Source organism: Myodes glareolus, chromosome 7 (genome assembly GCF_982192425.1).
Source record: "Myodes glareolus chromosome 7, mMyoGla1.1, whole genome shotgun sequence".
Taxonomy (NCBI): Eukaryota; Metazoa; Chordata; class Mammalia; order Rodentia; family Cricetidae; genus Myodes; species Myodes glareolus.
Window position 1 is genome coordinate 81,071,879 of NC_142032.1, and position 25,687 is coordinate 81,097,565.

At 42.4% G+C, this 25,687-nt stretch overlaps 1 protein-coding gene across 7 annotated transcripts in view; it reads right to left on the reverse strand.

Annotated features, from left to right (window-relative positions):
* The window catches only part of Tnrc6a (trinucleotide repeat containing adaptor 6A), a 167,758-nt gene that overhangs the window by 2,943 nt on the left and 139,128 nt on the right, over window positions 1-25,687 (reverse strand). For 5 of the 7 annotated variants that reach the window (XM_087908482.1, XM_087908483.1, XM_087908485.1 and 2 more), the window contains 18 exons: window positions 21,186-23,768; window positions 19,820-19,996; window positions 18,620-18,795; window positions 17,451-17,483; window positions 15,933-16,013; window positions 15,365-15,416; window positions 10,337-10,479; window positions 9,756-9,902; window positions 9,458-9,595; window positions 8,444-8,572; window positions 7,878-7,955; window positions 7,458-7,665; window positions 5,428-5,559; window positions 4,701-4,859; window positions 4,100-4,240; window positions 2,700-2,807; window positions 1,342-1,563; window positions 139-209 (listed from right to left, as the gene is read on the reverse strand). In XM_087908482.1, the coding sequence (XP_087764608.1) occupies window positions 139-209; window positions 1,342-1,563; window positions 2,700-2,807; window positions 4,100-4,240; window positions 4,701-4,859; window positions 5,428-5,559; window positions 7,458-7,665; window positions 7,878-7,955; window positions 8,444-8,572; window positions 9,458-9,595; window positions 9,756-9,902; window positions 10,337-10,479; window positions 15,365-15,416; window positions 15,933-16,013; window positions 17,451-17,483; window positions 18,620-18,795; window positions 19,820-19,996; window positions 21,186-23,768 (4,778 nt within the window). The remainder of the gene's footprint in view (window positions 1-138; window positions 210-1,341; window positions 1,564-2,699; window positions 2,808-4,099; window positions 4,241-4,700; window positions 4,860-5,427; window positions 5,560-7,457; window positions 7,666-7,877; window positions 7,956-8,443; window positions 8,573-9,457; window positions 9,596-9,755; window positions 9,903-10,336; window positions 10,480-15,364; window positions 15,417-15,932; window positions 16,014-17,450; window positions 17,484-18,619; window positions 18,796-19,819; window positions 19,997-21,185; window positions 23,769-25,687) is intronic. The other 2 variants (XM_087908484.1, XM_087908487.1) reach the window with 2 other exon arrangements.

The window sequence follows — 25,687 nt, forward strand, 5'->3', positions numbered from 1 at the left end:
AACCAGTGGATCAGACCCAAGGCAACTGAGTATCATGCTCGGCCCAGCCTTGATGACCACTGACAGGTCCCGTCCCGAACAGCAGAGTGTTCCCATGCTCCCTCGCCCACCGTGTATATCAGGTGGGTGCCTCCTTACCTGAGGTGTGAGGTTTTTCAAAACAAGCCAATTCGTTATTCTCCCTGAGCTGCTCTCACCCCAGCTGGAGCCTAACAAAGAGAAAGAGCAGTCAGCACTCTATCACTGTGACTATTTAGGACAGACACAGTCCAAACAAACGACAGTCAATTCCAGTCATCAGGGCTCCCACCTCTTTTGCCTACCCCTAATGTAACAAACAGGTGTGGGATGTCAGCTCACTCTAGTCTGGATCAGGCACTGATCACCACTGTAGGTGGCTCTCTTTGTGAGGTAGATGAGCCACAATGCTTTTCTACCTCTCAGGCATCGTTTCTACCAAATGTTGCTCCCAGAGGCAGGCCTCAGGAAAGTGTCCCTGCATGTACCCTAAGATGGGAAGCTTTAGGGGGACTCAACTGTTTGGTCTTCCTTTGATTTTGTCTGGGTTACCATGTGGGTACCCATCTAGCCTTCCTATATGGCTCCATGGAAATCACTGTCATTCTAGCCAAAGAACTTTTCAACACAATCGAGAACCACCCACGACTACCTACAGGTATCTCACAATCATGTCACCGGAGCTTTCCTGGGATAATCTGACTTATGTGTGCTTGAGTTTAAAGATCAATAGCACCCCCTTCCACTCTCAAATGTCTGCTTAAACAGCAAACTTCATGGTCATTCTACGGACAGGCCAAGCTACTACGCAAACAAGCCCACTCTCCAAGGCTCATTTGGGCTGTCCTCCATACAGACTCTCCAATTCATGTTCTCTATAGCAGCCTTGCTTTGCAAGCCTGCCAAGAGTAGGAAACCAACAGACGCTTAAGATGCCTTCCCAAAGAATTCTGAAAAAAGGTTACTTCCCCACTCACATTACCACTGACCATTACATTACCATTGACACTGGGTAAGCGTCCCTATTTATTTATTTAGACAGGGTCTCATGAACAAATGATACCAACTTCCTTATACTTAATGTTCTGCCCTCACTCCCCTTGTGCTAAGATTTCAGGCATGTATCACCATACAAGTTTGGGTAAACGTTCTGAAGGAAACTAGTCAAGACTCCTCAAGAAAATTGCAAACGTGGCAATGAACTAGGAAGCCTATCCCAGCTCATCCCACCTTCCCAGGGTGCGGCCTCCCCGCTGACAGGGCTGGCACTGCCATCAGCCAGCAAACCCCTCGTCATCAAGCACCACAGCAGCCGTGTCCTACCTGGGGTATATCTGGCATCAGAATTTCCCCATCCTCCACCTACACGAAGGGGGGAATTATCCCACGTAGACAAGGGTGGCTTCTGACCAGTCAGCCCCGGAGGTGGGCGGGACGGAGCAGTGATGTTTTTAGGTGGCAAAGGGACTTTCCACAGCTCATGAGCCAGAGAGGTGTTTGTAACTGAACCAGGAGACCACGTCAATTTGGAATCACTATTTCTGGCTATTCAAAGGAGAAAGGAGGAAAAAAAGAAAATTAAAAAAAAAAATTGAAGAAGGTAGGATAATGTTAGAAAAAGAGAGAATTTATACAATAATATCCACTGTCCCATGAAAAGTGTGTCAAACAAACATGAACTATCAAAAAACCCTAAACACAACTAAAGGCCTAAAGGAGAAAAACAAAAAGCCCCAAAGCAGCGACTCCTTCCTCAGGAACTTCACCTGCTACTGTCTCAAGACTATGCAAGCATAGAGCTGCTCTCTGAGATCACAAGAGACTACTGAGAGTTCACATCTGTGGCCTCCCAGGCCAACCGGGCTACTGGGTAGATGCAAGGTCAGCAGATACATGTTTAGCTCATCGTCTGCCTGGGAGAAGAGCCACAGCAGTCACTCAATTCAGGAAAGTGCTGTGGGAAATGCTCACTGGCTGCAAGGTTCTTTCTCAGTGTCCTCAGGAAGGCAAAAGATTTGTCCAGGTAGGGTGCAAATGTAGGCCTTTTCTAGCTTAATCAACCAGGATGCGACCCATTCTTGCTGGCTCGGAGCAGAGCTAAAGCGGTGGGTGTGCAGTGACGGAGGTAAGAGACAACACTGAAAGACTGGGGAGAGGAAGGAGGGGAAACCCTTCAACAACTGTTGAGCATTCAGACCTGAGTTATTACAAAGTGGATGGCCATTAGGCCATGGCTCCTCCAAGTGTGGCTGAAGGAAGTCTGGCCATAGTACAGTTTACCCGAGCAACAGCAGATCCATAGTGAAAACCCAGGACCACAGCCATCTAGGCTCACTGAAGAGGCCTAGTTCTCCAGGGCACGCTCATTCTGGCAGTGCCTACAAATTCCTGTTTCCTGCATTTTGTACAACTATCAGTCTGCGAAGGATTGAAAATTAAATAAATGAATGCAGACGGCTTTCAGTATGCTTTGGATTAAACTGTACTTTATCACAGGGCTGAGGAGGCTTAGATGACAGAGCTCTGTGGTAGATGTGAACTGTTTTACACTACTGCTGAACTGCAAATTTAAAAGGGGAGAAATCATGCTTGCAACACTTCCTTAGGATCACAAGCATTCCCCAACTACCTGAGAAGACAAGAGGAAAAGTGACCATCAGGCTGTTCCTGAGAGGGCCCACCTGAAGTGCTTTGTGCTGTACTGCTGAGGGGAACATTGTAGTTGGAGGCACGAATGGATGACCAGGCACTAGTTGAAGGCAGCGTGGTGTTCAAGGATGAGGATGACCCTGCAGAAGAGAGTCCAATTAGCTCCCAGAGCAGGGCATTGTGTTTGAGAAGTTGCAGGGTCACAGCATGTCTCAAGATAGAAGCCAACAAGACTCAAGATTAAAGATGGGAACCAAGACAGCAGCTTCCTTCCTGCTGATTGCTTCTGCCCTGGCTCAAAATAGGCATTTCTTTCTTGCTCCCCAAGAACAGAGCAACGACTAGAAGACCCAGGCTCTCCTTCAAGCACTGGGTACTGAAGAGGCTGTTCTTGCTGCTCCTAGCCCAAGACTCTGAATGACAACTTTCTACTGGCAAGTCAGGCCACCAAAATATCCTGTCACACACTACCCAAGAGCCAGGGCTTCTGCCTTCTCCATATCTGGGCAGTATAGTCTTTCTTCCCATGTTCAATATACCCCTTTCCTCTAGTTTAGCTCTAGACTTGACTGTCGCCTGGTCACTAAGTCAGTCCCAATAGCCTCCCATAGAGTCTATTCTACATCTCATTTACACATGGGCCCTTCAGCTCTAAACTTTTAGCGGTGGTTCTTTCTTTAACTTCAAATTTCATCTTTCCTTTCAACTTTCAGAATATTCTACCCTTAAAGAAGTAGTTTCTATAAGCAAACAATTCTTCTCTAACTCCCTTTAGCCTGGCCTCGTGCTTCACCATCTTCTGCTGAATTGGCTCTCACTGACTCTAACACAGCTGTTTGGTAGATTCTGCCATTTCAGGATGATAGGACTCTTCAATTAGCACCATGATGTGGCAAACACTTGCTATCTTAATAAGTACATATTAGTATAAACTGTTGACACTTTTAAATTTCCTTTGTAAATTATATTACAAGTTTTCAATTATTTTAGTGTTTCACTAACTCATTTCATTAATTTTTCTTCTAGTGCAAAGTAACAGACAAAATATTCACATATGCCTAAGGTGAAAAACAGCCTCACGATAGTTACAGGGCAATTTCACCTGACAGCCCTTTAGAAAATACACGAGTTTCAGTGTTTGAAGCCTCGAGAGCCCAGGCTGTTTCTCCTGAGGAAAGCACGTCAACACTGTTGAGTATAAGTGAACTGTCTGTCTGGCAGTCGCTGACAGCATTACCAGAAAGCGAATGCTTGCATGTCCTTGGTGTTCACTTACTCAAGCCACAAATCCTCTGCATCTTAAAAGTGCCACAGTTAATTGCTTTTCTATGTCCCAGTTCCCGTGGATGTGAGGAATGAGGGAATCCTGCTCCCACCAGCCACCTCGAGACGTTCTTATCCCATGCCGTTGCACAACTCAGGCCCTACGTACCACTGTTCCTGTCCCTGAGGTGATCAACTTCCCGCACAGTATTAATCGAAAGACTGTTTATGACACTGCCAGGAGTGACGTAAGGGTCAGTTTCAGGGTCAATGTTTGGATAACCTTTCCATGGTTCACCAGGGCGAAATTCTGCAAACGGAAATTCAAATTTAGTCATGGCTTTAAAATACAAACTAAATACCTAATCATTCCTAAAACCTATGTAACAATGCCTTCGAAAAGGCCAGGCTGGTAACAGCATTATATATACCCCTATAAAAACTTGCTTATTTATACAACTGAAATAATTTCTTTAAATTTCTATCTTTATAGCATTGCAGAGACTCAGGCAGGCCAGAGATGCACTTCCAGTGAGCCTCAATGTCAAGCGAGTCCTCTGACACAGTCAGAGAGCAAGCACTGACTAGGGGATTTTCTGAGACTGCCACACAGGTCGGTGAACCACGCCATGATCACTACTTGGAGTAGAGGAGCTGGAGCATGCAGACAGTGTTTGCCTTTTCACTCCGTCAGGGCTGCACTTCTGATCACAAAACCAGATTAAACCACTGGTGAAAGCAGACATCACAGAGAACTATGAGCATCTTACCTGGTGGCCAGTTAACACTGCTAGAGCCGTTAGGCGATTTGGCACGTGGCCAGCCATCTCCTATTGAACCTGGAGGACTGGCTGGTGAAGTACTGCTATTCATAAAGTCATAGGGAACAAATGGAGATTCTTCCAGCCTAAAACCACTTGAAATAGCACCTACAAAGAAAAACATGACGACGAAATGTAAGCAAGCTACACCGGCATAGTCACTTCTTAGTTTTGCAAATGGAGTAAAGCTTCTCATTAGGGATGTAAGCGCCAAACTGCCCAGTTTATTAAGTAAAGATGCAAGAAAATAGAAGCACGCAGTGCGCTGGGACAGACAGGAAGAGTGGGTGGAGAACCATAGCGGCTCCCGGATATCTCCTGTCCTGTCCTCTCTCTGTGCCCCTGCTTAGACTTCATTCTGATGAAGACAGAATCTTTCTCCCAAGTGCTAGGTCTCTGTCCTACTAACCCTGTGCTGGGTAGATAAACACAAAAGAGATGAAGGCCAAGTTTGTGTTACCCGGGTTTATGATTTATTTAGTTTATTTTATATGTATGTGTTTGTCCGTGTGTAGAGTACATGTGAAGTTCAGAGGACAAGTGGGTGGAGTTGGCTCTAGATCTGAACTCTGGTTGTATAGCTTGGTGGCAAACACACTCACCCACTGGGCAATCTTACCTCCATACCCACCCCACATTTTTTCCCCCAAGAATAGTCAAAGACTATAATTGATACCATGTTTGCTGGAGTTTTGATCCAAAGATGTGTTCACAGAAATGCTGTCCACTGTGGTCCACTTCCTTAGTCTTGACTGTGGTTCTTTAACACTGTTCACATCCATATTTACATTCAAGTTTGAGTTCAAGCCTTTAAAATAAAATTAAAAATTATAAAACAGGACATGTTACTTTCACAATCAAATTTCTACTTTCTAAAAATTATATACAGTAACTGTTTTCAATGCTGCCTAATGTCCTTCAGCAAACACACATGTAGTCAAATCATAGGCGTGTGGCTCAGTAGGCCCTCTAATGTTCCATAGTACTGTGCTTTCAAATCACAAAGGCTGTACACGTGTAAAACTACTCTTCCATACAAGCTTTATCATTTAAAAACTTCACAGAATAGGAGAAAAAATTTTTAAGGGGACTATATACAGTTTGTAACTGTACCCTAAGTTTAACTATTTTCCCAGAATGTCATGTATAATGTATGATCACTCTCAATTGTCAGTTCTTGATTTCAAGTTCACTACTTTACAGACGGCTGACTAGCCGAAAGACGCTATTTATCTTAACTCCAACAATGGAACCTGAGAGAAAGACTCCCATATCTGTAGGCACAATTTATTTGAGTCTTTGCTGGCAGAGCATGATCTCCTCAGATAAGCTCTTGGTCTAAGGACAGATAATTCTGTTTTATAAACTATAGTCAGAAAACTGATAGAAAGCCAGCGTTTTTGAAAGTGTGATTCAGGTACTACGAGCACAAGAATCACTTCAAATGTTTGTCATGAAACAAAAGTCTAAACACTGTCCCAAGTAGCTCTTATTTTCAAGGTTGATATTCAATGATCTTAAAATATGGTATTAGGACTATAGTATAAATTCTTTTAAGTCATTCCCAGTTCCATTTTTTGTGGAAAACAAACTTGCTCTGAGACCTGTCAATTAGACCAAGACTTTGCAAATACTCTGCATAAAGTTTCAAAAGGTAGCTTGGAGAATATATGGGCTACATAGCCTTCCCTATGTTACTATGCAAAAGCAGCCACAGACATTATGTTAAAGAAATAACATAGTTCTGTTCCAATAAAACTTTGTGAAACTGGACAGTGGGCCAAATTTTGCTCACAGGCTATAGTGTAATATCTATGTAGGTGAAACAGAATGGAAAGGCCACCCGGAGATGAAACACTGCAACTCGCTCTCCACAGTTCCATATCTGTCAAGTGGAACCACTTCCCTTCATCTTCAGCACCTTCTAAAGTACTTAGCACAGTGGTGACTGACATGGGAACTGTTTCTGCAAACAATCCCAAGGACTCTTGTCCTAGCACAGAGTCTATTACATAACATCAGAAGAAATAAATTAGAAACCTCCCAGTCAGAGAGAAATACCAGCAGGAACAACATAGACTCCAGCTGCTGTGTACAGCTCAGAATATGTGATGAGAATTAAGGTCTTCAGAAGAGCTGGGGTAACAACAACATGGCTCATTTACATGAAACTATTGTTCAGGCAGGAGAGGGATTAGAAAAAAAATTAATGAGCTATGCTTAACCAAGAATCCAAACATAGGAACCCGGAGAAGAGAAAACATGCAAGCCTTGAATTTCCTCAGTGAATAAAAGACTGGTGATCTAGGAGAAAACAAGAGACAAGTCTTCCTCATACCTATTTTATTAATTCAATACAAACCTAATGGGCTTATTCCCAGTATCTCCCATAAACAGCACCCGCTTATCATTTCTCTTCCTAGTAACACTGTCGTCGGACTTTCTGTCCCTGCACATCCCAGTCTGAATCTGAAAACAAGTGTGTCCTCTTGTCTATCCTTCTCTCATTAGGAGAACAACTTTCTGAAATACTGTGGTTTTTGTGAACATACAGACTCCATCCCCGAAGCATGAAGATGAGCTGAATCTAGGAGAACGTACAAGTTACCCACCAATAAGTAGCATCTCTAAGGCTAGCGCTGTGCTGAAGAATAGCGCTGCAAAGGCAGTGGAGGTAACCTGGGTAGTGGCCAAACAGGAACTCACCTATAGGAAAGTTGCTGAAAGCATTTACTGGCGATGGCCCTTTCTGCAGCTCGGGTGTAGTGTGGGGCATGACATTGTCAAGGAAGGACTTCATGGCTGGTTGATGGAGCGGCTGCTGAGAAGGCGGAGTCTGCTGCTTCACCAGCAGGCTTGGATCAAGTTGACGAGACTGTTGCATCATCTGCTGCTGTACACTAAGAGGTCGACCCTTCAAACAGCAAAATGAGGCAGGAAAATTGTGAGCGTGAATCTTCACAGGTACACACTCTTTATTTCTGAACTCACCTCCTTCCAGGAGGAAGGACACCAATCAAAGTTCTATAGTTACTATGACTTCTGGACAAACAGCAGACTAACAATGCACACTTAATTAAATTTTAGTAAAATTCTTTCATTAACCAGTGGAGAGGGCTTTTCTACCTGCTGGTCTTGCTGCTGTCGGTTAGCAGAAGGCACGCTTCTCTGATTCTGCACCCTCTGCTGCTGCGCTAACAATCGCTGAAAGAAGATGGAAAAGGGTTCTCACTGTTTAGCTGTTACAGATTAGAATGTTTAAGGATGATACAGTCAGTGAACCTATAGAACTATACTACATACCCAAGTCCTGCTTCATGTAAGTAAAAACCTCTTCCTTAGAATATCAATCTAGTTTCCAGAAATTCTGCAAAAACCCTGTCTTTAGTTCAATCTATCTTTTGCAATGCTATGGACAGAAGCAAGGGCTTTGCATATGTTCACCTCTACCAGTGAAACACTCCCCAACCCCCAGCTTTACTTTAACAGGCTTCCCCCCTGCCCCCCAATCATGCTTCCCTTTCTATAGTCCCTTACTGGATCTCCCCTGAATAACACCTTGAACTTCCACGCAGGCTCACTCTTCATCTTTTCTAGCAGGTTGTCAGCTCTATGCAGGCTATGAATGCAATGCCTCTGCAGTGCCTGCTGCAGAACCCCCACTGCATACCAAGCAGATAAAAAATACTTACCTGTAACTGGGAGATCTGAGAAAGCTGGTTTAGTTGGGATAGCTGGTTCAGCATGGCTACCTGTTGAGGGCCAAAGAGCGGGTTCAGGCCACCGTTGTTTGGTGCATACTTCAGCAATGAAACTGGAACCTTGAGATCACAATGGTTAAGTTAGTAATGTTGCTGCAATATCTCAGACTAGCTAAGCAAACTGTGCAATTTAATGATCAATTAGGCAGTTAAAAGTAGTGAGCTGCTTTATGAGATGTGACAGTCACTCAGTGTGTTTTTCTTAACTAAGAAATAATCCCACATACACTCTTTTAGAGTAGGTCAAAATGATGACGATAAATCCTAACCATCCTATTTGACTTTGCTGTTGCCCTCCTGAAGAGGTTTTACAGGGAAAAAAGAAAGAAAAAAAAAAGAAAGAAAAGAAAATAGGGTACATTTTAGATTTAAGTAACTACTATTCTTTAATCCCTCTCTCATACTTTTGCAACAACAGCCAAATGGCACTTGCAGTATCCCAAGATGTCAGCAATTATTATGATGTCCACTGGTCATCTCAAACATAATTTAAAAAAAAATGTTTATTTATGTACTTATTTATTATGTATACAATGTTCTTTCTGTGTGTATGCTCGCAGGCCAGAAGAGGGCACCAGATCCCCTTACAGATGGTTGTGAGCCACCATGTGGTTGCTGGGAATTGAACTCAGGACCTCTGGAAGAGCAGGCAATGCTCTTAACCTCTGAGCCATCTCTCCAGGGCCACCAAACATAAATTTTAATTCATTTGTATAAATGTTTTGCGTGCATGTATTCAGTGAATCATATGCATGCCTGATGCCCAAAGAGGTCAGAAGATGACATCGGATTCCCCAGGAATAGAGTTACAGACAGCTGGAAGCTGCCATTTGGGTAGGAATCAAACTGGGTCCTCTAGAAGAGCAGCCATCACTCCAGCCTCCAAATACAAACTTATTCAAGGTTCTTCCTCAGGAAAAAGAAAAAGAACAGGAGCTTGTTTACCTGAGGGGAGAGTAATGGAGGAGGCACTTGAGCACGGAGATTAGGCTGAGATGAACTGAGAGGTTGTGCTGGAGGCTGCTGCATGCCCCGGGGTTGTGCTGCTGTGTTTCCAACACCAAACATACTGGGATTGCCATTCTAGAAAACAACCAACAGAATAACAAAGTGATTCTTCAGGGAAAGACACTCATTACTATATGATACTACTGTTTAAACACAGTAACTACATATATAAGAGAGACATTACTACTAAGACAGATCATTCAAGAGAAAGCCTACAATGCACATCTGGACTTACCTGTCTAACAGAATTCAAGTTTTGCGTACCCAGCCCTGCTATGGAGCCAAGGGCCTGGTTAGGTAGTGCACTATTTGAAGGGGGAAGCTTCATGCTTTGACTGGACATAAACTGCATGTTTTGGGATTCATCTGCTACAATGCCATCCTGATTGGACAGACAGAGAGATGTGTAACACCAGCCAAGCAAACAAGTAGAAGGGAGAAATCATTGCAGGAACAGAGGAGAAGTCACATGACATTCCAGCACCAACAGGAAACAGGCAGAAAACAGAAGAGATCAAATTAGTGTTAATTCTAGAGCACATAAAAAGAGCCAAACACATATTTCATGGGATTAAGAAGAAAATATACACATAACCTCTATGCTAAACTGATATATATATAAATGAAACAATAAACCAAAAACCCATTAATAGGAAAGGCACTTGATTATATTTATTTTATATTACATACATTTTTTCCCCTAAAATATGCTATTAAAGGTATGGCTGATTAGTCTCAGAAATTTTAAAAAAGAAAGAAAGAGGGAAAGAAGGAAAGAAGGAAAGGAAGGAAGGAAGGAAGGAAGAAAAATTGTACCTTATCAAAATAAGGATTGCGCTCCATGGAAGACTCTTTGGAAATCTGAGGGCGAGAGCCAGGACCTTTCCCGACCGTTCGATTGTAATCACCAATATTTAGGCTATGTTTATCTATCTCCATTCGCTTGTCTTGTAACATTCCTAATAAATCCAATAAAGTATTATCAGCAGGAAGAGAATCAATTTGTTTCATTTAGAAAAATTTACGTAGAAAGCAAAATGCTCAATTTCCAAAATGAAACAATTTCTGCTTCAATGAACACATGTTAAAAATTACATTTCTAGGCCAGGCAGTGGTGGCACATGCCTTTAATCCCAGCACTCAGGAGGCAGAGGCAGGCGGATCTCTATGAGTTCGAGGCCAGCCTGGTCTACAAAAGCTAGTTCCAGAAGACGCTCAAAAACTATAGCGAAACCCTGTCTCAAAAAAACAAATAAACAACAACAACAACAACAACAAAAACAAACTGCAATTCTATTGTATAAATTCTGTATGTTACACATAACATATTTCAAACAGAGAGTACTATCTTATGAACCAATTAACTTGAAAAGGGACTGGTAAGCAGAAAGCAGTTAACAATCTCATTTTACAGACTTCTTAACCAACCTAAGAAATCTTACATCATCTCTTATCCGCTTAGTATTTTATGTATGCGTATGTGGTCTTTCTTTGGCCTCACCAGTTAGGATAAACTGGCTAGCTAGGCAGCTCCAGGAATCCTCCTGTGCTTGCCTCTCCAGTTGTGGGAATATAGGTACATGCCAGTATGCCTGGTATCTTTTGTGGGTTCTGAGGAATGAACACCAAGTCCTCATGTTTGTGAAGCAAAAACTTTACCAACTGAGCATTTTCCCATCCTGAATTTGCTGGCTTTTATTAAAAAAAAAAATTCCATTAGTAAGTAACAAGATAACAACAAAAACCCCTTCCACTTTGATAAACCACCATCTAGTAAATGCTTACTATGTGTCAAATGGGACTTAAATGTTTCAGTCTCACTAATTAAATGTTTGTAACTTAATATATTGCCCCTAGTAAGCAACTGGGGAAGTGAGAGACCAGAAAGGGCAATGTCTTCACTTCTATAAGATATCAGATATTGTCTGATTAGGCATGGTAGTACACACCTTTAATTCCAGCATTCTGGAGACAGAAGCAGGTGGACAGATCTCTGAGTTCAAGGCCAGTCTAGTCTAAAGAGTCAGTTCCAGTACAGCCAGAGCTATAACAGTGAGACTCTCTCAAAACAAAAAACAAACAAGATATTCTCTGCCTATTACCCTTCCCGTTCTGATTACTCGGCCATAGACCGCCTGACCTTATCTTTGCTGGACACTGTCAACCTCTAATTTACCTACCTAAGTCAACAAACCCTGGAGAACTCAACAGTGGTTTATCCTGGTCATTCCACTGGCAAGGCTGGCATTTCTTTTCCTCTCCACAAGTACGCCCATCACCTCTTTTACCTTGGATATACACCTAGGTTTACTCAGTACTCACTATGGAGAGCACTTGAACGTGTCTCTAACGTTCACTAAATACTGGGGTTTCAATGTCACTGTCCCCATTCAAGTGACCCTCCAAATACAAAAGCCTGTATTCTGAGTGCTAACTTAGCAGATCTACCTCATATCTCTTCACAAAGATTTCATCTTAGTTCGACACAGGTTCCTCAATCCTAGAATCTCACTCAGTGATTCTCTGCAAACGTTGAGATGTCTATCAGCAGCAAAACACCCTAATTCCAAGCAAGTAAAAAAGTTTTTAAAAGGAGTAATTTCTTAAACAGAACACCTTTTAAAATGCCATTTTTTTTTCTTAAGATACATCAAGTATCTTAATAGTCTACCTTTTAGTACTGAAAAACCATCCCCTGATCATCAATAATCCCAAGTAACACCCCTCTTTGATTCTCCCCTGCAAACGAGAGACACCAGTACCTACTCTCAGTCATGGCAGACACCTAAAAAACTGTTAGTAATGGCCAGACACCTAAAGAACTGTTAGTAATGGTCAGCTGCTGATATGTCCTTTTGTTCCAAATTCACTTTGTTTGACTACTCTATAAAAACACATTTACATCTATTTATCCATTTTCTTTTGCCAGTCAGCACTGGGGCTTTGCCAGATGATGCTTCTAGGTCAGTGAGGAGTGAAAAGCATGACTTAGGGGTCCAGTGCACTGCTAGCTTCTTCATGCCTCCTTGGTTGGCTCCTCACATACCTCTAAACAGCACCATAACAGTATTTGGTGTGCTACCTATGTTATCTGTAGTATTACCCAGCAAGTTCCACAACTACATCATAATTTTTCTGCCTTTTGGCAAGTCATGGTGGTGGCAGATTTGCCTTCATGGGGAAAGACACAGCTTCTGCATATGAGCTGTTCTTGTCTTCAAAGCTTCTGCTATCCAGTCTCAGAGAATACATTCTTCACTGTCTTGGAATACATTACAGTACTGTGTCAGGTCATCAGTTCCTTCACAGCAAAAGAGGTATGGTGCAGGCTCAGGATGTGGAATTACCTGTTATTACCACACAGGGCATCACCTGAAAGTTGTTAGCCAAGAGGGTAGAAAAGCTTATTCAAGATTTCATTGGTAATGCCAGTTGGGAGGCAACATCCTCTGAGTATAAATTCTGTTCTCCAGGACATGGTCCATGGGGCTCAATATGCCAGAAACCACAGGTCTGAGGTAGTGGGTCTTTCAGTGATACCCACACCACTTCCAGAACTCCTGCTTCTGCTGTTTAGATCTTGGTCCTGGACAAAGCTTCCAACAAGAGAAATCTGGTTCCAATGAAATATACAAGAAAGCCAGGCACCTGGACAGTCTGTACTCCAAATGATGTAAGCAAGCAGGCAGGTATCCTGCCTATGTCTATGGGCTGGAACAAACAATTTTGAATATGGAGTGGACAACAGTGTTCTGACACTGAGTGAAGGCAGTTGAGATATTCTGGAACCCAGGGAGTCTATGAATTGCTTCTTAGTACTTCTCTGCTTACTAAAGGGTCATGAAAACTTACAACAGTAAAAACAGGCAGTACTTTTGAGGGTGGAAATCACTAGGATATATGTTTGAATGAGCCCACTAGTTAACCTAGCTAAGAATGGGTAAGAAAATGTAAGAAGGAACCACCGATGTAAAGGATGAGCTATGAGCAACTACATAAAAATGAGACACAGGCTTAGCAGCCCCCACCTTGAAAATCAGAAACTTTACATGTGTATGTTGCTCAAAGTATAGGTTTTGGATTACAGATGTTCAACTGGTGGTCTGTACAAATATTCTCAAGTCCAAAATTTCAACATTTTAAATGCTTCTCGTCCCACTTGAAACTATCTGCAGTGTGTCTGTTTTCAATTAGTTGTGAAATGTGTGAACATTTGTATGGGCTAATCATTTCCTTTCTCTTTCCCATTATGCTTTATTCAAAAGTTACTGAAAGTTAACTCTAATGTAGTATTAGTCAAGAAACTGGCTTGAGGGTCATTTCCTCGGTGGCACAATGGCTCTTGGGGATTGCACACCCTGTCTTTCTCACAAGAAAGCAAGCTGTTGGACGATGAGTATGGGATGATAATAGAGTCGTTTTACCACTATGCTCAAGTTCAAGAGCACACAACAGAATGCCCTTGGAAGGTGAGTGTCAAAGGGTTGGGGTGACTGCCTCTCAGTACCCACTTACTACAATCGATATTTTGGGTTAGTTCTCTCTGTAAGGGGGAAATGCATTATTGCCTATTATTGTTCTCCTTGCTGGCTGGCACCAAAGAAAGTGAAGAGTGCAGCAAAGACACTACAAGAAGAAAAGGCTGGCCTTCAGTTCTAGAATGTTTTCACTTTCTTCTGCAGCCCAGACCCCCTGGGCTCACCTCACCAGAAGCTGGCGACTGCCACCAGGCTCTGCACAGCAGTGCAGTGCTTCTAGCATAACATTTTCCTGAAAGTGGTCCTTCCCCTTCCTCTGAGGGAGGATCATGCAATCACACTGGGGTGGTATCACAACAACACAACTGGCTGGCACAAAGCCAAGAGCTCTATAAAAGGTATGGGTGCTCTTCTGGGCACCATCTCAATCTCTTTGCCTTTTACAGGCAAATCCATTTCTACTCTAACTCCTTGACAGTTGATAATTTGTAATTTATATTCATCTTTCCTTCTCCATTTACTGCCCCCTCCACGCCCCTGTCTTTCTTCCGCTCTGATTATACTACCATTTAGTAAGCTGTAAGGGCAAAGTGGAAATCACAAAATCTCCTATGCCTCCCAGAGTCAACTGTTTATAATAATTATCAACTTCTCTTAAGCCTAATCCTAGTCTCCATTGAACTAATCTAGGCATTCCATTGTCTTTCTCAGTGTGTGTGTGTGTGTGTAGCAGAGGGGGACTATTTGGGGAAAGGACCAGTGGGGGAGGGAGAAGAGCAGAAGCAACAGGAAATCATAGATATTTATGAAAATACTATAATAATACACATTTGCAAGAAAAAAAAACACACCTTTTTAACCCCCTATTTTCAGAATGATGTAAAAATACCCAAACTCTTGATTAGCCCGATCTAGTTATGCAGCACCTTCCCCAGTCAGGCTGCACCAACTACCCAGCCCTCCCTTCCTAAAACCACCACGTTTAGATTGCTTGTCTCAGTCATGGCCTGGCTGACATTTCTGACTATGGTTTGGGATGTATCTGTCATTTATCTAAGTCTTTTTATGTACCGTCCTCTGATCCAGATGACTAAATCTTCCACCTGATAACCCCACTCTTGATGGGACTTTGGGACAGCATAGACTGACAGACACTAGTACTACCTGAGATGCGCAGTGAGGTGTCCCTTAAAGGAACACCGAAACCCACTTTACTCACGTGTGCCCACACAGTGCAGCAACAAGAAGTCTGTAGGTAGCAGCCAGGGCTGCTCTCCTGCACTGGGTGAGGGTATTTTCTGCAAGATCTTAACTCAGCTATTGTCAGTGATAAACACCAACTCAGAATAATTTAATTTTCTCTCACCTCCAGAAATATCCATCTTATTGCTCTGTACATTTTCTTCTGGTGAGTCTCTCTGAAGGAGGAAAAAGCAATGTGTTAGCAGACTTTACCAAAGAAAACAAAGAGTGAAGAACTTCCCTGTGTTTCATCATCTGAACTGCAAGCAGATCATACTTGTTTTCGTTTTTAAATTTGTCTGCATTTATGTATGCTTGGCACACGTCTGGAATCCCCTACAGAAGCCAGAGTAGTTTCCGATGCCCTGGAGCTAGAGTGGAAGTAGCTGTGAACCACCCCCAGGAGAAGGTGGGAACAGACCCCAGGTCCTCTGGAGAGCAGCAAGTGCTCTTAAACGTGGAACTGCCTCTCCAGTCCTATTTTTTTTTATTTATTATGTTTTAGTGTATTTTTAATGTGCAGAAAATTATAAAACTTAAGAATTAAGGACTGGCTAATTTTACTCTTAACTCTGCTCATATTTTAAAGACTTAACAATGAGGAATAATTGTGAAGAAAATAAAAAAATAAAACTGGGATAAATTATGAACCACCACTAAAGAGGTTGAGACTGCTAAGAAAACATACTTACCGAAAAACTGATATTTGAAAACTGTTTAACAAATGGATTTATCCATGCGTCTTCTTGTTTGTTTCCACCTTTCATCATTCCCTTTGTAAAATAAAAGAGTAGAGAAGATGCCATGGCCACTCTAGTTATCTGGACCTACTGATGGACTAATCAAACTTCAAGACAATTCCCAACTCTCATTTTTAGCCAATATTTTCTCCTTCAATCAACTCTTACCAGAGTTGTTAGCAATTAAATAAATAAACTGATTTGATTTTCAACTTCCTTTGCTCCAGTCCTCTGGTATAGCTGTAATGTATAGAGAAATCTCTAAAGGCAGGCAGTCAGAAGGAAAAGACAAAAGCAAAGGGCCTTACTGACCCGTGAAGAGAAAAACGGGCCTCTGTGTAATGGAAGACTTTAAAATGGACCGTGCTCTCTGACATATATCATTATTTAGGCTTTCGGAATTCTCACACCAAAGTAAAAAATAATAAATAGGTTCTCAAATTAGTACTAACAATTTAATCCACAACTTAATCATAATATGAGCACTCTGCTGAAAAACCAAAGACCCCCATCAAGTACCTAAGTATTAATATATCACAATGTCTTTAAAATTTTCAATTTGTGTTGCTAAGAACACAAACCCTGAGCAGCATTTGAGCTGCTTTGGTGGGCTACTCAGTACAGATAATTACATAGAGAACCAAAGGGCCATAACTGGCAGCAGTCACAGAGGGAAGCTGGAAGCCAGAGACCTAGGCCTCACATTGATGTGATGATCAAAGGACCTGCTGGGTATGAATGTCCCTTTCCCAATGCTACTACCTGTTCCTTCTGACTGTGAAACAGAGCACAGCTTCTTAACTCCCCACAAAGGCAGAGCTCTAAAGCAAGCACCTAACCCTCTCCAAAGATTCTGAAGGCATCTCTGGTTCCTGTTCCCCCTTCCACTGCCTCCCATGGTCTGAACAATTGTCAATCTCTGCCCCTTCCATTATTAAATGCATTTCTAACTGTTTCTCTTTGCCACCTGGGATGCTGTAGTAGCCTCCTGAGACCCTACCTATGGTCCTTCCTCTGCCCCAGCCGGTCTCACACACTGATGTTAGATAGCTCTCTTTAGGTTTTTAAAAAGCCACAGAAGTTGCTTTCTACTAAATTTCACTGGCTTCATACTTAGTAAATAACGAAGCTCAAGTATTTGGAATGATAACGCTTAATCCTTCCTTCCTCTAACTAAAGAGCCAGCTTTCTGTCACTTCTTTTTAGACATTAACTTTTCAGTTCTATCAGGCCACCCCAGGCACCTTTCACATCCCAGCACACACTTGTGTGGAGCTCGATAGCCCATGAAGCTCGCCTGATGCCCCGCCAGAGACTAGGATCCCCTGAAGAGGCCGCTCTTCAGTGTATTGGAACCCCAGCACCAAGCACAGTACCTGGCACACAGCAGAAGCTAAATAAGAGTTTGCAGTTGCTGTCTAAAGATTTTACTAGTAGAGACAAAGGAGAAAGAGTAAAAAGGCTACACACCCTTTCCCTTCTCCTTTTTTTGCCACTCAGACCCTGTAAGGAAAGACAAAGTCACAAAACAGCATGGTCCAGTGGGAAGAACAAGGTTTTGAATCTCAAGACCTAAACTTAAGTCCCTGCTTTGTCACTTACTAGTTATGCAACTTTGGGCAAGTTACCACCTTTTCCAGTCTCAACTTCCTCCTCAGTATCCTATCTCAGAAGGTTATGAGAATCAAATGATTTATGTAAAACATGTAAAAGCACATCATAAGCTACATGGCCAGGCATCAATAGGCAAATCCAGCCAAATGAAAAAAATTATAAAATGAAAATGGCAGGTCCTAGACTTTGAATCCCAGGATTAAAAGGGAATAACCTTGGTCTTGAGCTAGGCCAGGTATGTACTAAACATATGACTTATCAAGGTCCTCAAAGACAATTATCAAAAAGGGTGATGAGGACATTTCAGAGGCACTTGTGAGACTGGGGACCTATTCTGAAAGATGTCCCAGGAGACTCTGCCTCCAACCCCCAACCCCCAGCACTACTCCCCAGGACCCAATAGTTCCTAAACCTGGTTCTACATTAGACATATTTGGCAAACTGGTGCCAAAACTTCAGAAGACCTTGGAATATAGAAGACTATGTGTTCAATAAATACAATCCATTTCTCATGTAAAGCCAGGTATGGGAACACAATCTGGAACTGGAGCCCTTCCTAGGGATTTTCATCACAGGACCTTAGGGATGAGGAAGGGACAATGATGATCAGTGAATAAAGAGAATGGTGACTTTGGGGAAGGGGAAAATTGGGGCTCTGAGTGAGGAGGTAAAATGAAGATGGAGATGAACTGGCAGTGAGATGGAGAGTCAACATGGAGATTTGCCCTTCTCTTCATCCTCACCACTGCTGGACCACCTGGGGCTGGGGCTGGGGCTGGGGCTGCCCCAAGCAGTACTGGTGGAGTTGAGGAGGAGAGAAATCCCAAGCTGTAGCAGTGGGGAGAAAGGAAGTTCCTGTGGTCTTATGTTTTTCTAGGTAGCTGCCCATTCAAGAGGCTATACCTAAGTTGGGGGTTGCCTGGACTGTACTGACTGCCATAAATGGGCAGAATAGATTAATTTTCTGTGAGTAAACTACCTTTAAGATTTAAAAGTTTCAAGAGCAAAGGTCTTGAAATGTTTACCTTTGATGACATTTTCTTGGTATATGGTGGCCAATTTAAAGATGAGTTAAGCTCTTGAGATGAGTTACTGTTCCACATCCCAATCTCTACATCTTCCTCCTCTTCCCAGCCAGTGGGGCGGCTTCCAGGTAATGGCATATCATCACCACACCAGCCATCTTGCATAGACTTGGGCCCTGATTTGTAGATTTGTGATACAAAGACAGACTTTAATGAAACAATTCTTCCAAGAGGGCAAACATATATCACAGTGCAGAGACATTAGAGCTAAACACAACACACCTTCTCAAAACATTCAATAGAAAATGTATGTTTATTTTGCATTGCAAGTTCACTGGAAAGAAAACATCAAATGAAACGTCCCATGTTTTCATAAATCAGAGGGTTTCTTTCTTTCTTTTGTCCCTCTTTTCGGTTTTTGAGAAAGGGTTTCTCTGTGTAGCTTTGGAACCTGTACTGGAACTTGCTCTGTAGACCAGGCTGGCCTCAAACTCACAGATATCTGTCTGCCTCTGCTTTCTGAGTGCTAGGCCTAAAGGTGTGTGCACCATCACCACCTGGCAAATCAGAGAGTAACTAAACACAGGCAATGGCAGCTTCTTGATCTTTAAAATGACACAAAGGACAGAGGACAGATGAGGCTCAAATGAATTAGTTTTGTATGTTTCTAAAAGACTGGTCAAAGAGTACTAAAGTCGTAGGTAGTAAGCAATTAATCTCCACACACACAGCCCTTGAGATTCCTACAAGATATCCTAACCCTAACACGGTAAAAAACAACATTCATTCACCTGTATCTCAGGGTCCTTCCATTTAAGATTTAATGGCTTGGACATTTATTATACTATATAAATAAATTATCGATATTTATACAAATTATAAAATACATTTTATAATTTAGTTATAATATATAAATAACTATGTATTATAAATAAATAAATATTTAGTCTTTCAGGTTGAATGGCATGAAAGTTAAGTCAGTTTTAAATAATCGAATGAGATAAAAAAGAAATTAGATTTGGTGGAGGATATATAAGTCATTAGTAACAGTTTCAAGAAAAATGTATTGAACATATAGAATATACCATATCATAAAGCTACTCAGTGACAATTTAGGAGCACTAGCCTATTATTTAAATATAGTTAATGGGTTCATCAGTACCACTACAAAATGGCTACTAAAGATCAAAGATAACTTACCAGATTTGCTTAATGATTGTGGACCAACAGAGGTGGAGCCCCACGTGGATGCGCTGGATGCCGCAGTAATGGGTTCTCCCCAGCTGGGACCACTGTCTATGGGTTTACCCCAGGCTGAAGTTCCATTATCCACAGTCGTGGCTGGAGTGGAAGGCTCCCCCCAGGGCTCCCCCCAGCCTTTAGAAAGTATGAGAAAAGAAGCCATCAGCATGCATATAAGGAAGCATAACAAATAAGGGAAAAGGAAGTACTTGGTAAACTAGACGAAGAACCTCAGTCACACACCGAACAATGACTCTGCGACAAGATGAGGCACACTTTATATAAAGAACATAAATTATTCTGCACTAATATAACTGTATAATGTTTTAACCTTTTCTTTCAAAACTGCCTTCTGGTGCTAGGGCAGATTCTTCTGAATAACTTAATTATAGGAAATCCTGTTCTGAGGATAAAGCTTGTGAACTGAGGCGGCAGGTGTGGTGGGAGGGGCTACACCAGCCACACCTATTGGAAGGATGCCCTTCCCCAGCACTGCAGCGGAGGACAGCCGACTACATGGCTACCACTGGGTGAGCAATGGACTTTATACATAATGGATAACACTGATTTAAAAGTACACAGGAAAAAAAGTTTACACTATCACATTGGAAGCTGTCTAAGACCAAAAAAAGGCCACAAAATTTTCGTTTAAAGAACGAAAACAAAGATGCCTGCCCTAAGAGTTAAACATAAATTATCAGACTAGATTCATATTTAAAAACAAGCAAACAAACCACAATTAAGTAACAAAAGAATTCATGAAAACATTGCCATCTCTCTATCCAATGAAACATCACGCAACAAAATCCCCATTAAAAATGGAAATACAGGTCCTGTCACATTTAAAGAAAATGTTGCTATATCAATTTATACAGAAAAGAATTTGCTCAGGATAGGAGAGGAAAAGTAGGAATATACTAGAAAGATACAGTGCAATGTTTTAGATGTACACACTATATCCACTATTATCAGAGTAGATGTAGACTTTTAATTTAAAATTTAGATGCCTAATTTAGAAAATTCCTCTAAAATCTAATACCAAATACCTATAGTACTGTACTCAGTCACTTGGTCAAGCCTTAACTCAGACTGAGAGAAGTATATAACATTGCCACTTAACCCCTTCTACATTCCTAACGGAGAACAGAACATGTAAGGCTCACAGCAACATTGCCCAAGTTGCTGCCTGGTGAACATGACTCCTAGAGTACAGCTGAAAGGCCTCGATGTGCATGTCCAAGTGCTCCGTTAAACAAATCTTAAGACAGTGTCAACACAAAGTTTGCTTCCAGAATACCACTGTATTCCAAAGAGGAACGCTTACCAGAGCCACTGCTTGCCTCCTTGCTTGAGACAGCACTTGCAGATGGCAGCAAACGATGCATCTGTGCTTGCTGGTCTGAGCGGCTGCTGCCGTCTGGGATGTTTTTATTCCACATGTTCACATTTTTGTAGTTGTATTTGCTCGGATCTCCCCAAGCTGAAGTTCCATCGTCAATCTCCATTTTACGTCGTATAGATTCTGGGGATGGCTCCTCCCAGCCTGTGGGTTCTTCCTCCTTTGTTGGAGCTGGAATAGGTCCTCCCAGCCAGCCTGTACCAGGAGGCTTGCCTGTGGCTGGTGGAATTCCCCATGATCCAACAATGTCTTGTTGCTTGTTCCAATCTGGAGAACTAACTGGTTTTGATGAATCTCCCCAACCTAGAGACTGATTACACTTTGGAGGGTCTCCCCATCCCTGGGAAGAATTAGGTTTAGAAGATTCATCCCATCCGGATGAATTATTTGGATTTATATTATTTCCCCATGTAAAAGTACTAGTTTTACCAAGTTCGTTCCAACCAGAAATGGACCTGTCACTGTCACTACCTCCTGAGCTGGATTTCTTATTAGCCTCACCCCAATGGTTACTCCTGGAAGTTTCTCCCCAGTTATCACTGGCAGAAATGGACCAACCTTGGTTTGACTTTTGTCCATCACCCCACCCCTGTTTGTTCTTTTGCGAATCATTCCATGCAGACTTCTCTTCTTTGCAATTCCCCCACTGATTGCTCTTAACCATTCCTGTAGCAGCAGAATCATCTTCCCACCCCCCCTGGCAGTTTGAGCCTTTGGAATCTCCCCACCTCAGAGTAGGTTTGGGATCGCCCCACCCTGATACAGATGAGGTATCATTACTATTAGGGCTAGTCTTATCTATACATGCCCCTGAGTTAAAAGTCTGTGTTGCAGAGCTTCCCCAGGCCTCTGTCCCATTGTCAGTTTTTCTTTCCCCTCTCGGTGATGTCTCTGTATCCCAGGCAGTATTCTGCTTAATAGGAGTCTGTCCCCAACCAGAGTTGGATAGGACACGTGGATCTAAGTCAGTTCTGTTTACAATGCTTTGGAGTAATGTGTGCTGATCAATTTTTCTTCTATCTCTACTCTGACTTTCCCCAGTTCCTTTCTCTTCAAGGCGCCCAGTGCTGTCTGTACTACCGTCGCTCTCCACTGTGCCTCCTGTTTTGGCCCACACACTGTTTTGCTCATTTGTCTGGGATGTCGCAGAACCCTGATCCTCTTCCTCAGTAGATTTCCATCCATTTGTAAACTTCTTACCATTGCCATTTGCACTGTCATTGGAATGCTGATTGCTAGGCAGTTTGTTCCACTCAACACTGGGTAGACTAGTGCCAGTGTTCTGTGCAGGACTTCCCCATCCTCTTCGACTTCCTCCAGAATTCGCACCATTTCCACTTCCCCATGGTGAACTCTGGGAATTTGTTGTCCCAGGCTCCCACACACCTCCCCCTTTATTTGTGGTAACTTGAAAGTTAGTGCCCATAGGCCCATTTACGCCAGGCTGCATTAGAGTTGCATTCACAGTGTCACCATTGGCTTGGCCATTAGGGCCTGCACATTTGTCACCAGAGTAATTAGAACCATAGGCACCCCAAGTAGTACCGTAGGAGCCTCCAGTTTTTGACTCTCCATTGCTAAGGTGAGAAAGGGAAGTGCCATTCATAACTGACGGAGCCTGTATCTGAGGATGATTCATTGTGCTCACACGCCAGGCCCCTGGATTACTGGTAGGCAGTTCATTATTCTGTACTGAACCAGAGTTTGGTAAACTAGAGGTCATGAAGTTAGTAGTGTTATTTGGTCCAGTTGTTTCAGTGGTGATATTCTGAGGTTGACCACTGAATGAAACCTTCTGTGTACCACTTACTTCAGGCTCACAAGTTTCCTGAAGGTTGCCCCAGGTACCATGGGTAGAAGAGCCACTGACTTTAGAGTTGATACTCTGATTGTTAGGCATCTGGCCTATGGTACTACACTGAATATTGATGCCAGAACTCCCACTCCCTACAGGCCCTTTTAGGGCAAGTCCATTGTTTTCTAATACTGGCCAGGCACCATGGTTGCTAGCTGAATTCAAAGTGCTTGGATTTAACCCTCCATTTGATGAAGAACTTACAGTGCCCCAAGCATTCATTCTATTGTTACTACTTTCTGATTTGCTTTCAGGAGCATCCACAGAGACCTGACATGTGCTTATTATGGCTCCATGGGGGAAGCCCCATGGCCCAGAACTACTTCCGTGGCCCACATTATTGCTGCTGCTACCAACCACAAACTTGCTTTGAGAACCGAGTCCAGTGCTGTTCCGAAGGCCATCTTTTTCACCACCTGTATTCCCTGAAGCCATGACAGTGATGTTTCTCTCTGACTCAGAACTGGAGGCAGAATCAGCATCCATACATTCTGAGGCCAACTCAGGATCACTGCCAGGGGCTGAGGGCCATGCTTCTTTTTCCAACAAGTCCTTTACAGCATTCTTACAGCTTGTGCTACAGTCACTTGTAGAAGACACAGGTCCCCGCTGGCAATTTTCATAATGGGATCCTGAAGTATTATGATTTATATCTAGAATAAAGGAGAAGTACAACTATTTATAAAGTGGTAACCATTTCCAAAATGATATTATGTAGGCTGAGAAAAATGATGCTCCATTATAAATACATGTGGCTCCTCAACACTAGCGATGCTCCGCAATACAGCTGAGCACTAGTCATCTTCCAGCCACCAATTCTCCATGTTCATAATTTCATAGGCAGAATTGTGCTGATTGTTCAACACCCTATAGTATTGCGTGGAACAGAAAGCCCCATAGGAATACCCACTAAGTATGATGGGTAAAATCCCAACAAACCAAGAATTTTGGAGTAAGGAAGACTAGGTGGTAGTGATGAATTAAAGCAGTCCAGGCTCAGAGACTTGACTTGGGAGAAAATGGATTAGGGAGTAAGGAGCCACATTAATAGTATAATTTGCTACCATGGAAAAATGATTCTGCTTCTACTACTTTCTCTCAAAGCACAAATGCTAAGTAGATAATCAGAGTGGTTAAGAATAGGAAGAAAAGCAACTAGAGGTCAACCTGTAAAGTAACAGTAAGCATAATTCAAGTGCTGCAAAGAGCAGACTACTGCTCCCTTTTAGCAATACTTAATCAAAAAAGCTATCAGAAGTTGGGTGTTGTCACATCTTTAGTCCAAACCCTCAGGAGGCAGAGCTCTGTGACTCAGAGATAAACCTAGACTATGTAGAACCTTGTCCTCCTCCCACTGTCAATAGCAGTCAATTTCATTTGTCTTCTAGTCTCCCTGAGAAGAAATAATTCTATACTGCAACACAGCAGCAGCAATACCAACCCATGGCCAGCATTCATTGCTACACAGCAGCAGCTCTGCAAACACCTGCACCAAGTCCTTGGCACAATTCTAGAGCACAAGTATTGTCCTTACTTTGCAGGAAAGAAACCAAGGGGCAAAGGTTAAAATACTTATAGAAACTGAATGAGAGAGGCAAGAGATGTGCTGGATAGTTTCACGTCAACTTGACATAAGCTAAGTCATGAGAGGAAGACATCCTCAATTAAGAAAATACCTCCAAGTCAATGTGGTTGTGCAAGTCTTTAATCCCAGCACTCAGGCTAGCCTGATATACATAGAAATTCTTTCTTGAGAAACAAAAACAATGACAACAAAAAAATGCCTCTGTAAGATCAGGCTGTAGGCAAGCCTGTATGTCATTCCGTGACGAGCACATCAGCAACAACAGGACTCAAGCTTGAATTCTTCATAGTGGCTAGAGAGCAACACCTGTGAAACGAGGTTGTGTTACTTTCATTTGAGGGTAAAGAATGCTGGGAACTGAACTCTTTTCATATTGGGCGAGCGTTCTACCACTGAGCTTCATTCCTGGTCCAATGCTGAGATGGGGGTCTCTAAGTGCTGCCCAGGTTGGCCTTGAATTTGTGAACAATCTTTTAGCATTACCCATAAAAATGTTGAGATCAAAGGCTTGTGCTACCAGACCATCATTAAGAACAAAATGACAGCACATATCAAGTCTCTGCTTCACTACTGTAAACACAATACTAACGATTACGCTTATGCCTCTACAATGTCTCCTTCTAGAAAATATAGAGTATAAAACTTCTTTATTAATTTCCCTTAAGAAAAATACTTAAGAAATGTTTTTAAAAATACTATTTTTAAAAAATTTATTTTTTACATGTCATGCATTTGTATGGCTGCTATGTGTGTGTTCCTGAAGGTCAGAAGGGACAGCACTGGATCCTCTGGAGTTGGAGTCACGGGCAGCAGCTGTAAGTCACCTGATTTGGGTGTTGGGAAGACGCTTAGTCTTCTCAAAGAGCAGCAAGACTTCTTAACCACTAGCTAAGACCTAAGCCTTAGCTTTTATTCTTCCCTGTGCACAATAAACCAAAACATCACCCATTCCTAAATGTAAACCTTCCCTACAAACTGATAGCAGCT